The following is a 13,553-nucleotide window of genomic DNA, read 5'->3' as shown; positions in this document are numbered from 1 at the left end:
AAAAAAATTGTCACTTGTAGTATTATGCAGGCTGCCCATCTAAACCCATCATTGCCTGGCATCTACACACTAAGGGCAAGGATCCAGCCAACTTGTGAGTGGGCATCATGCCATTTGAGCAGATGGGCACGGAAGTCGGCAGCCAGTAGACCATGTATGTGCATCAACGGTGGGTGTTGAGGGCACGATTCCCAGAGGAGAATGTCCTAACAGCTGTCTGGCCTGAGCCAACATACTTACGACCAAGGAAAAGTGCCATCCTTCAATCCTGCTGAGTTGGATTAACCTTCAGAACTAAATCTGCTTTTTTCGGCAGCAGAAGGTGAGTTTGGGGTCTCTAAAAACCTCAAAGAATACATAAAGAAAGGAAACCGGAAAGATACAATTATTAGATACGGACTAAAGCCGCCGAGCGCCTTCATGTGCATATTTTAGATATTTGACCCAAAACCTGTTAAATCTTGAAAGAGTGGCGTAGTCATTAAAAGCCTTGCCTCCCACAATGCTTGTGGAAGTGACCTTTCCACACAGGCAGAACATTTTCAGTGAGGTAGTACATGTCCAGCTTAGCACTAAGAAATAATGATGTCTGAGGAAACGTGTCAGCAGACTATAGAAATCAAACCGTGGGTAAATATCTTTGTCAAACTTTACATATCATGGATCAAACCTGACATATGGTGGATTACTTTCCAAATGACAGAATTTCTTCCTCAGTGATTGAACATATACCTGAGAGAGTAAAAAGTAAACTTGGTATTTCAACTTAAGCACGTCGGGGCAATGAAAGACTTCTATTTGAGACTGAAAATAAAACCTAATTCTAATTTGTTTCGTTTTTAGACAGTTAAACTTTGTAAAACTAGATATAGGTTGTTTCTGCCCAACATAGTCAAATGGTGATTTGACAATGATTTGTTTAATTTGGCTAAAATAGATGGACTGTTTTGACCATTCGGGGGCCTCAATAATTGTTCATTTACTAGTTTGCTTTGTTTTGAGGTGCTTATGAGATAGTTTTCTTGGTATTGTTTTCTGCTGTCTTGAATCTTTTTATTTAAAAGATTACATATGTCTTGTAGTTTTGGAGAAAACGTCAGTTCGGCCCAAGTGTTCTATTCCTTTTTTTTTTTTTTTTTAATCATCAGAGTAGTAACTGTTACAGAGGGTAAAGGAGGTAGTAAGCAAGCTGTATTATTTGCTGGCAACAGTAACTTTAGCTATGGCTCTAACAAAGTATATAATGCTTTAGATTTAATACCAATAATAGTATTATGAGTAGAATAAAATGCTTATGTGTCTATTTTAGCACACAGTTTCTCATTATATCAACTTGGAAATTCATGTCTAAATAGGAAGGAACATGCAGAGAAAAAAAGCAAACTAAAAACTAAGACAATATATAAAAGTACTTTGCCTGGAAAAATGTAGAAAATTATGTTATGCAGGTATGGCTATGTTTCTTGGTTCTGGTAGTTTTTATCTCAAGAGCATGTTCGAAAAGGCTAAAATAGTAGTGCATCTAAGGACTGTATGAATGACACTTCTCAACTGAGAAAATTCTTGGAGAGGAACATTCTACCGAAAGCATGAAAAAAGAAATGAGAGAACTAAAGGAAACAGTATGTAGCAATAAACGAGGCCATGTGCATGGTATATAACTAATTTTTATTTAAGCAAGAAGGTGTGAGGCAGTTTGGTTTTCTTCTTGGAGGAACACATGTGTTTGGGACTAAATAAAGCCAGGGACGAATATTAAGAAGTTAAACCATTCCAGCAATTGCTTCTCTTTGGCTATCTGGGAGATAAGAAAATGTGGTTAAAGCTGAATTTAATTCAACTAGACTTAGCTCAGGATTGAAAGTCTGGTGAGCACCACTGATGACCCAGATGTTGACCAAGGACTATTCAACAAATTTAAAAAACAATGCTGAAAAACTGTAATAAATAAAGTTAAAATAAATAAAATAATAAAACTTCTGTCCTCCAGAGGTTTTTGAATCCTTCCCTTTAATTTTCTGCAGATGATAGAGATAAGGGAGAGTGTCAGATTTCTGACTATTTATAGCCAAAAAGGTTTATGGAAGAGCCAAACAAAGAAAAAAAGGGAGCATTTGCTTATGGATGTCCACTATGGTAACTGAATGATATCATAGGCAGAGGGAAAAGGAAATCTTAACAGTGAATCAGTATACCTGTGGTACTTCAATAAGGAGCAAAAAAGAAGAATTTGGTTTCTCTATGGTGAATGTCATTACCTTCTATGGAGACTTATGAAAAATACATACAGTTAGTGGATGAATTATTATGATTTTACATGTGTGAATTGACATGTGTCCACAGATAGATAAAAATAGAAGATTAAATGCATGATAAAATAATATCCTCATATATTAACTTTCTTTTTTTCCCAACAAAAGCAGTTACCTACCACATACACATGATTTAAAAAACACAGCCATCTTTTAGGTCGATGCTTATTATATCTAAACAACCAAACTGCTGTGAGTACAAGAAATATTGGCCATGTTTCCACATTCCCCCCAAAAATAAATAAATAAAAGTTTCACCAACTTTTCTTAATTTCTGATTGTCATAGCTTTATGAAAACAAATTTGGCAAAACAAATGAAGATTTGAACATAAAAATTGGGATACACCCCCCAGTGAGGGGGGGAAGCTTTTGAGACACCATGAACATAAAAACTAAACTTAACTACAGATTTATTTCTGCTTTTTATCCAAGTATCCAGGGAGGTTGTTAATGGGAGGTATGCCTCAGAAAATGTACATGTCTGTGAAAATGCTGGAGCTAACTAATGCTTTTATTCAAGTGATTTTTATTTCAACTCCAAGCCACAAGATATAAACTTTCATCAAAAATGGTAATCTATTTAAAATCAGAGCTATGTGGAATGTTTCATGTTTATGTATAACTTTCATAGTAGACCTTCCTATACCAGGAAAATAATATGCCCAAATTCTGTTATTTTTACTTCGTACCAAGCACTAGTCCCACCCATCAGTCTCGTGTTCTTTAAATAGATTAAAATGAAAAAGAAATGGAGGAAAAAAAATGAAAACACTTCAAAAAAATGACTTTTTAATTTTTTTTTCTTTTTGGAGGAAAATATATCTGGAAAACTTAATTATGATGTATAATAAGAACAAAAAGGAATTTAAAGGAAAATATGCATTGCACATTCTCAGTACTTCATGCTTCCAACTTTGCTTTGCACAATTATAAAGCTAACATACCTGAGAGGGGACAGAAAAGGAGTGGAGAAAGTGGTAGGTGGAAACAAAGAAGGAGAAACACATAGATCTGATCTAAAAGTAGTTCAATGATATATTCATCTGATATTGATTTCCAAAAAAATCCAAGCAGAAGTCACTTGTATTTCAAGTTTTTTTTTTCCCAATGATATCTACAAATCATTCCCATTTACTGAACATAATAAATCAAGAGGAAGATGACATCATTGCAAAAAGATGAGGGCTGACTTTTCCTTCTCTTCGAAGGAAGAGAACAACAACTCATGTATTTATTGTTAAAGCTCAAATTTCTTAAGATACAGAACACTGTGATAAGAAAACAGTAAAGACATAACCATATCCCCCTCAAAAGAAACTGTGAAGTAACATTCTTAGTAAATAGACCAGATACACTTTAAATGGCTAAGGTCTCTTTTTACAAAATACTGGAAGTAAATTGAAAATTACCAGTTCATAAAATTCTCAAATGAGAACTATAAAATCATATTGAAACCAAAATATCATAATTTAAGAGTGTACAAACTAGCAAAAAATCAGGCTGTAGACACTTAAATAAATATGTGGTAGATATACATACATGTCCACTTATGTTTAGAGGAAGGATGTGTATACTATTTCAGAATATTTGGAAGCAAAAGAGAAAGTGAACTTACGTCGTAAAAACCGTTTTAAGCCTTCCTCAGAAGAAATGATTCTGTAACTCACAGAGAAAATAATGTATCAAAATAATGTTGTATCAAGCTACTGCTAATATTATTATTGCTATTCAAGTTTTCCAAATTCAGTGATTAGTTAAGAATTGCTGCAAAAGTGAAAAGGACCTGAGACTGAACAATGGAGCCCACGATTGTTAGCATTCTGAAACTTACCCAGAAACAATTTGTAGAGTAAAGCATAGGTTTTTAATATCAGATACATTGAGGAAAAATTAGGACTGTCCAGAAATGAAGTACTCTTCTTGCAATACTAGTATTACAGATATTTAGTAAGATGAACAAATACAACAAACATGTATATTTTAAACATCTACTATTAGAAATTACTGGCATATACTGTACTAAACATGCAATGTTTACTGGCTAAATGAATGGTTCATAAAAGCATCTGATGTCTTAAGCAGAAATGTTTCTCAAGAAAGTGTCCTGTAATAATTTGCAAAATTTTCAGATACTACTAATAAACTACTGATAGAGAAGCATATACAAATACTGTAAGATTTTCTGTTATTTTATACTATGTATGGCTTAGGAGAGCCTCTGTTCCCTTCAGGAACTTCAGGAAGTTTTGATTGACCTCAAGTGTTCTTTATAATTATTATTTCAATTAAGTAAATCACATAAAGACAGCTCTCTTGATATATCTTAAATTTTCTTGATATCCATGTAACACAACTAAGCAAATTTGGATTCAGAATTTCCTAAATCATAAGTCTCAGGGTAATCTGATTTGGGATGATAACACATTTCTGTGCCTAATGCTTAACTGAGAAGAGCATTAAAGCAAAGACAGGTGATGAAAGTTCTCTTTTTTCCTGCATCTCCATAACTTGGTTGAACATGATAGATTGGCTAGCTTATTGATTTAGGAATAATCAGCAATATTACTTTCCCTAAAGGAAAATTAAGATAATTCATAACAGATTTGAAACCTGATTTCTAGCTTCCTGTGTAAATGTATACAAATTTATAAATTTGACTCAAACTTCTTTCTTAGAAGTAACCCCTTATGCATGCAGATAATCTCAACTTTGGAGTTCTCCAAGAATGTAATGACTGCCTTTATGCATATACATTATATTGCTGGTGAAACAATAAAGCACAATAGTTGAAGGCTTAGATTCTGATTAAATATCACCCATGCTGGGGCTCCTGGGTGGCTCAGAGGGTTAAAGCCTCTGCCTTTGGCTCAGGTCATGATCTCAGGGTCCTGGGATCAAGCCCCTCATTGGGCTTTCTGCTCAGCAGGGATCCTGCTTCCCCTTCTCTCTCTGCCTGCCTCTCTGCCTACTTGTGATCTCTCTCTGTCAAATAAATAAGTAAATAAATCTTAAAAAAAAAAAAAATCACCCATGCCTTTTACTAGCTCTGGATCTTCAAAGTTACTTAAACTGTCTATATCTGTGTTTCTACATTTATGAAAAAGGAGTGAGAATTAAGTATGTTAATATATGCAAAATACTTAGAACAGTGCCTGGCAAATAATAAGCACTGAGTACATGTTAACAGACAGTAAGTAACACTGTGCCATTTCTCAATTTAAATTCTTATTTATACCATGGACCCAATAGTTCCCTTTAAGGGTGAAGTGAACATGTGCTCAGTAACTGGTCATTTCTGTTCTGATTTCTTCTCATTAAAATTTGTTTCCCCAGGATGCTTTGGAGGCGCAGTCGGTTGGATGTCCAACTCTTGGTTATGGCTTGGAGAGTGATCTCAGGGTAGTGAGATGGAGCTCCCCACACCCCCAGTCAGGCTCAGCTCTAGTGCGGAGCTTGCTTGAGACTTTCTCTCCCTCTGCCCCTCCACCCCTCCCCTCTACAGCTACACGTGCATGAGCTCTCCTCTCTCTCTAAAATAAATAATAAATAAATAAATCTTTAAAAACATTTGTTTCCCAAATTTCAGTCATTCACTTACTATGTTCGTGGGTTTTTTTCCCCTCATCTTGCACACTACCTAGTACTTTTTAAATTACATTATTTATACTCTATTTTAATGGAGAATGTATTCATACCACTAACGAATGGCTTTGTGTTTTAAGTTTTTCTGCTAAACCTTTAGATTGTGTAAATGATAATGAAAATATTCATCAGTTAAAATCATCTGTTGTGCCTCTGGTAATACATACCTAATGCATTTTAAAACATTGCTTAATAGGAAAACTTTCTATACTGACAAGAAGAGACTATTTAAAGGCTGGTGGGCCAATATACCCATCAAAATCTAATAATGATAAGACAAAGGAAGGCATGGTTTGGCCATAGAAGGGATGGTAAGACGGACACAAGTGAATGCCCAGGTGCTTATTCATCAATGCTGTGGAGACATTACTTGATAGTACTTTCTCTAACATTTAAAGCCTGAGGCATTTTATATGCTGGGAGAGTGATTTTTAACCCGAGACCGAAAATCCAACAAGTTTCAGAGAAATGGAACAAGAAAAAAAAAAATCCCAAAATTCTTCTACTCCTGTAAATTGAATGTAAGACATATATATTAATTTTCAGTGAAGATAGTAAAGCCTATTTTAATAACTAATAGTTAAGAGAAGTAAGTTCCAAATGTCTAGCAGTGCAAAATAAATTCCTAGTTCCTTAAAAGGTTCAAATACCCAGTATATATATGTGAATATACATATAAACACACACACACACACACACACACACACACACACACATACATATGTCTTCATTTCAACATGAATTAAGATCAACTATGGTTGTTTTATTTAGGGTAATGCTAGCAGCTGTAAAATTCTCTAAAATACACAATGGCTCCAAGAAATAGAAATTTATTTCTCATTACAAAACAGTAAGAAGGAAATTTTCTATAGGAACTCTCTGTGTTTGATACAGCTTTTCTCTAAGTATAAGATTATTCCAAAATAAAAAGTTTACGGAATAAAACAAAATGCGTTTTCCTGGCCTATGTTTGGCTTTTCTGCAGTGGGGATTCCGAGTCTTCTTCCATCTCACATCTTCAGCCTCCTGCAGGGCCTTTTTCGGTGTGCACTCCCAGCCAGTACTCGAGGAAGGAGGGAATGTAGAGGGGAAACACTCACTGGTTAATAGCTTTGAATGGGGAAAGCTTCTCCTTGATTCTGCTCGTATCCCATTGGTCTGAACTAGCCATGTGGCCACTCCTCACTGCAAGGCAGGCTGAGAAATGCAGTCTAGATATATACCCTGGAGAAAGAACAACATTTTGGTGAGCAGGCATCAGGGTCTGCCACAGTACCCCCCGATCCCTTCGCCATAGATCAGTTTGCACCTGTCTTCCAACACTTAGACATACATCTATCTGCCTCCTCAAAGAAGATGACCCAAAGTCCTATGCAGTTACTACATCAAACTCAAATAGCAGAATAACAGGAAAGAAATAATTTTCTCCATCACACCAATTTCTCTCCAGGGGGTTAGAGGTTTAGAACTTGAAAAATGAGTTCTCTCTTCTGTTTTTCCCATCACATCCAGTAGACAACGGTAGAATGAGAACTTGATAACTGCAAACACTCTCTCATTTGTAAAAGAAATAAATGGAACCAACCGTCACTTGACCCAAATGACTATTAAGCCTTGCTGGGCAGGCCCTGTGAGACCTCTGCCCTTGCAGCAGAGTCAATTCCTGGCTCTTCTGGTTCTCCTTTATAGGATAATTCCCCATGCCCATTGTTCTCCAAGGTTTCTGGCTCTCCTTTCTTGAGGCTCTTCCTTCCCCGTCATCTCCCACTGGCCACATTGAAAGTGAATTTGGAAGAAAATGGCTCCCTTGGAGGTTGTACTGCCTTCACAATGAGGTTTTGTGGAGCAAATACGGAGTTCAAGGGTTGTATAGAGTCACAGGTTTTTGAGGCCAGGCTTCTCGTTTCTTTGGTAATACAATTCTCTCAAAACCTGAAAAGGATTTGATTTAATCCCTTCAGTCAGTTACATGTGCCAGTAACCAGAGTCAAGGGCATCCAAAGTTCTTTTCTAGACAGTTTTCAGACCTGCTTTATTCTTTAGTACCTCACACTCATCCTGCAGTCTCTCTTCTCTCTCATTCTTTCTTTTCCTACCTCTTGTGTCTTCCACCTTACTGTGTTCCCCCTTCATGTAAAATACTGGATAATTCCTGTTTAGTAAAATACTATTATTAATTAGAGCTTCTGTTTTAAATTATCAAAAAATACAATATTTCATTATAAATTCCTTCTTTTTCTCTTTTTGTTTTATTATAGAATCAGCTTATGATGCTTCTTTGGCAGAGACAATAATAGGCATTTTAAAAATTTTGTTCCAAAAACACTAATCCATTGATTATTGTGTATGTAAATATATTTGTAGAAGAGGACATGAAAATTCATAGAGTATGGACTCTGAAAAAGCTGAGCTCACATCATATCATAAACACAAGGTGTTTCAACATTAAATATTTTGTTCCATAGCAAATCATCCTGAAATGTAGAGGCATAAAACAATGATTTTTTGTTTATGTTTTACAGAATCTGGTCAAAAATTCAAATAGAACATAGCAGGAACAGCTTGTCTCTACTAGACAGTATTTGAGGTTTCTACTGGGACTGGAAGCTTGGGGATGACTCAATGGCCAGCAGAGGGAACCATCAGAAAATATCTATACTCGTACGATTGGCAATTGATACTAGCTGTCTGCTAGAACCTCAGTTAGTCTCTTAGCCAGGTTTTCTCTCTCTGTGGTCCCTCTGTATGAGATGATTTGGGTTTCATCCCAACATGGTGAATATTTTCCAAATGTGAGCGTTCTAAGAAAACAGGGATGAAGTACGTGACATTTTTATGCTCTAATATTATGTCATGTAGTGTCACGTCTATCATACTTTTTGACTGAAACAGGCATAAAACTCTGCCCAGGTTTGAAATGAAAGAACATAAACCCCACCACTTGATAAGAGGAATGTCAAGGTTACATGGGAAGAAGAGTACACAGAATAGAAGATATTGTTGCAGCTGGCAATCTTTGAGTACACATTTTATTCAAGTTAGTTAATGTCTAAGACATTTACTTTCTGTTTTATATCTACTTTGACTTTTTGAATGAATCCTAATATGGTTATTTACCTGTGTACTCTTATTAAGATATGCTCTTTAAAATCATTTATAGCTTTTTTTTGGAGAAAAATAATCTAATAATATCTAATGCCAATATTTTTGCAGATATCCCGACACAGAAGGAATCATTCACAGCATGCCTTGAAAGATGTCATTCCTCCATTGGAACAACTGGTAAGTTTATTTCCCTGCAATACTGTATTATTTATCTACTGCAACAGAATAAATTATCCCCAAATTCAACAACTTAAAACAACACACAATATTATCTCATGTTTGTTTGGATCAGGGATCTAGGCATGGTTTACCCGAGTCCTCTAATTGAGAGTCCCTCAAAAGATCACAATCAAACTTTAAGCCAGAATGGGGGTTGCATAAGAAGGTCTGACTGGGGAAGGATCTGCTTTACTGGTTGCTGGAGGGTTCAGTTCCTCCAGGAATGTGGTCTGGAGGCTTCTCTCAGTACTGTCACACGTGGGCTTCACCAGTATGGCAGTTGGCTTCTTCACAGCACGCAAACTGAAGGCAAAATCTTTTGTAACCTAATCTTGGTAGTGATATCCCATCAAATTTTCCACATCTTCTTGATCAGAATCAAGTCACTAAGTCCAGTGCAGACTCAAGGAGAAGGAACTACACAAGGCTGTGACAAATAGGAAGCAGAGATTATTTGGGGCCTACTGCAAATTTTAACACTTTTTTTTTTTTTTAAAGAAAATATTTGATCCTGGGGAGCCTTGGTGGCTCCAACTTGTGCTTTCAGCTTGGGTCATGATCTCAGGGTCATGGGATCCAGCCCTGGTTGGGCTTCACATTAAGTGTGAGTCTGCTTGAGTTTCTCTCTCCCTCTCCCTCTGCCCCTCCCACTCACGCTCTCTCTCTCTTTTTAAAATAAGTGAATAAATCTTTAAAAAAAAAAAAAAGAAAGAAAAAAGGAAAAGTTTAATCCCTTACCAGTAGATTCTAAGCCCACTAAAGCAGGGATTTTTTTGTTTCCATTTTTGCTTATTGTTGTATCTTAGTGACAAGAAAGATGCCTAAAACATAGTAAATAATGTGAATGAAGCATTAAAGATATCCTAAAAACATATAAGCCCAAGATTCCTGATATGTTCTGACACTTCTTTCTATTAGTGACTCCTTTTTTTTTTTTAAGATTTTATTTATTTATTTGACAGATAGAGATCACAGGTAGGCAGAGAGGCAGGCAGAGAGAGAGAGGAGGAAGCAGGCTCCCCGCCGAGCAAAGAGCCCGATGCAGGGCTCAATCCCAGGACCCCGAGATCATGACCTGAGCTGAAGGCAGAGTCTTTAACCCACTGAGCCACCCAGGCACCCCTAGTGACTCCTTTTTGATAAACACCCCTTTTCTCCATGCTTATCCTTCCTGCTGGATTTCACATTGACCAACATGCTTCCATCTCCATTGGCTTATAGGATACTACACTGAGATCACTTTACTCCTCTCTTTTCCCTACTATTCCATCCCTATTATTTTTGGGCCTTCTCATCTTCAACAACAAAAATACTTATTTTTCTAGTTCAGTTCTCTTATTTTCTTTCGTTTTGCATGTTCTAGATCCCCCATCTCCACTCTGGCCATTGTTCCATTACTTTCTTTGTTTTAGAATAAAAATTCTTTACAAAGATTGTCTGCTTTTATTGTCAATTTCCCCCCTCCTTTATTTCTTGAACCAAATTCATTTAGGTTTTTATCTCAATCACTAATTGCCTATCAAGGTCATCAATTGCTTCCATACTGCTGAATCCATTGGTAAAGTCTAAGTTTTCTCATTAGACCTCAGAATTTAACCCAATTGATAACTCTCTTTGAAATATTTTCCTCATATGACTACCATGAGTAAACCACTTTCTCATGGATTTCCAATAAATTAAATATCCACCTGTTTTCCATTACCTTTGCTGGTTCATCTTCATTTTGTAGCTCAACTTAACTTTTCTTCTCTTTATATTTATTCCCCACAGAGTATCATTCAGTGCTCTAGTTTTATGTATTGTGTTACACTAACCACTTCTCCAGTATGCACCACTGCTCTAAAAGCTGTTGTTGTACGTTTTGGCATATTCAATTCTATGTGTAACATATATTTCAAACTTAACATATCCCAAACTGATCATGATTTCCTCCCAAACTTGCTTCTGTCAATCTTCTCCATTTCACTAGATGCTAATTCCATTCTTCCGGGTTCTTCAGTCAAAACTCTTAAAGTCATCTTGGAATGCCTGGGTGGCTCAGTCAGTTAAGCATCTGCCTTCGGCTCTGGTCATGATCCCAGGTTCCGGGGACCGAGTCCCACATCCAGCTCCCTGCTCAGCAGCGAGCCAGCTTCTCTCTCGGCCTGCTTCTCCCCCTGCTTGTGCATTCTCTCTCTCTTTCTCTCTATCTCTGACAAATAAATAAAATCTTACAAAAAAAAAAAAAAGAAAAACTCTTAAAATCATCTTTGCCGCCTCTATTTTTCTCACAACTTAAACATCTGCTAAGCTATTTGCTCTGTCTTCAGAATACATTCAGAATCCTTTCCCTTCTCACTATCTTTATGCTGTGTCATCTCTCACCTGATTTAATGCAATGGCCTCCAACTGATGTGCTGCTTTCACCCTCTCCTTCTACTTTTCATTTGCAAGACAACAGCCAGAAGGATCTTGTAAAAGTGTAAGTTAGGTCATGTCACTCCTTGATTCAAATTCCTCTCTGCCTCCAGGAGCTCCCAGGGTAAAGGCTGACATGCATGCAGGGCTCACCTTACCAGATCCTTACAGGTGTCAGCTATCTCCCTGGCCTCACCTTTCCCTTCTCCTCCTGGTTCATTCTGCTCCAGCCAAGTTGACCTCCTTACTTCTCTTACAGGGCCATTACACCTGCCTTCCTCTGTCTGGTACAAAATAATTCATTTTGTGCCCAGAAACTTGTAAGACTCATTCTTTCACTTACTTTGACCCTCTGCTCAAATATCACCTTTTAAGATAGGTCTTTTCTAATTTCCCTAGAAACAAATAAACAATTAAGAAAACCCACCATTTCCAAGGAGACTCCTTTTCTCATACCCCAGTTCAAGTTTCCCCATGGAACTCACAACCATTGGGCGTAATACAATTTCTTTTTGTTTGTTATTTCATTAGAATGTTCTGTGAGAACATGGGTACCGTCTCCTACATTCATAAATCCATTCCAACGACTCTAACACTTGTTAGAACATAGTAAGAACTCAGTAAATGTATGTTAAATTAATGTACAAATGGAACAAGTAATGGCTTTTGTTTTTACTTGCAAGTTTGTAGTACACAGATCTATACTTGTGTACTTTCTCTGCATTATCTCATCCTATCTCTTGAAGTGCTAGCCAGTCATTTTTCCTTCTGTGTCTCCTCGTCATCGCAGAAGTGAATTCTCCCAGATTGAACCCATCATCACCTTGTTCCCAAACTGGTTACCCTTTCCATCAAGCTTCTCTTTATGAGTAACAAGCGTGTATCCAGGTTTCGAAGGCACTTTCTTGGATCCTCTATTTTACCTATGGCCCATCAAGCAATTCACCATTTTCCAAAGCAGTTTGCCTGCTATGGGTGTGGTGCCCACGTTTTTCTTTGTGGTTAAATGGACATCCTTGCCCAGGCCTTCAAATGCTTCTGATGGCAGCTCCCAGCCTGCCCCTGGACTCCACCGAGCTCCTCCCACTGATGCTGCTCAGCAATTCCACACTGGTCTTCTGGAAACTGTACCTTCATTACTTCATTTTTCCTCGTCAATGCACTCAGTAGCTTCTTGTTCTCTGTGACATTAAGTCTCTAGACGTCTCTCATAGTCCCTGATTTACCCATTTATTATGTACTCCCAAATAACACACCCTCAAGCTAGGAATGGTAACATGATTAAGACGTGGCTCTTACCCTCAGAGTGCTTGGATTTTCTGTGACCATTAGTTACTTCATCTTGGCACTCTTTTGTATTTTTTACCCTCAGTTTATGGGTAATATACTTGTTCCATGGTTACCCTGTAAATGCTTAGAAGTTAGAGGGTCATGACCTGTATTTCCTTTATTACACCATACTTCTTCTTACATTGCTTTCGACAATAGGGCTTGGTCAGAAAAGACATGTTTGTCAACTGATATAATAATAAGATATGAAAGGTGTATTAAAATCATATTGTTGTTTCAGATGTTAATAAATATATGCCTGCTATTTGTAGAGGTTTTCTGTGAGAAAAATTCTCTGAAACCTGCTGGGCTGGGTGGGGAAGGACAGGGGGAGAGAAAGAATTACAAGCAAGTTCCATGCCCTGCTCAGAGCCTGACATGTGGCTTGATCTCATGACATTGAAATAATGACCTCAGCCCGAATCAAGAGTCAGTTGCTTAACCAACTGAGCTACCTAGGCACCCCCCTGATTAACTTTTTGTTATCCATTACCATTCACACCAAGACTTGAATTCTTTTCCAAAATCCATGAAGTTTTCTTTGTATC

General features: G+C 37.1%; 1 protein-coding gene across 1 annotated transcript in view; it reads left to right on the top strand.

The window, feature by feature from the left end:
- Positions 1-13,553, top strand: part of ARHGAP15 (Rho GTPase activating protein 15) — a 609,293-nt gene that overhangs the window by 68,420 nt on the left and 527,320 nt on the right. The window contains exon 3 of the mRNA XM_047722466.1: positions 9,169-9,237. Coding sequence (XP_047578422.1) covers positions 9,169-9,237 — 69 coding nt within the window. The remainder of the gene's footprint in view (positions 1-9,168; positions 9,238-13,553) is intronic.

This window comes from Lutra lutra, chromosome 3 (assembly GCF_902655055.1).
Source record: "Lutra lutra chromosome 3, mLutLut1.2, whole genome shotgun sequence".
NCBI classification, from domain to species: Eukaryota; Metazoa; Chordata; class Mammalia; order Carnivora; family Mustelidae; genus Lutra; species Lutra lutra.
Note: the sequence above shows the minus strand (reverse complement) of the source record. Positions and strands in the feature narration are given on the sequence as shown.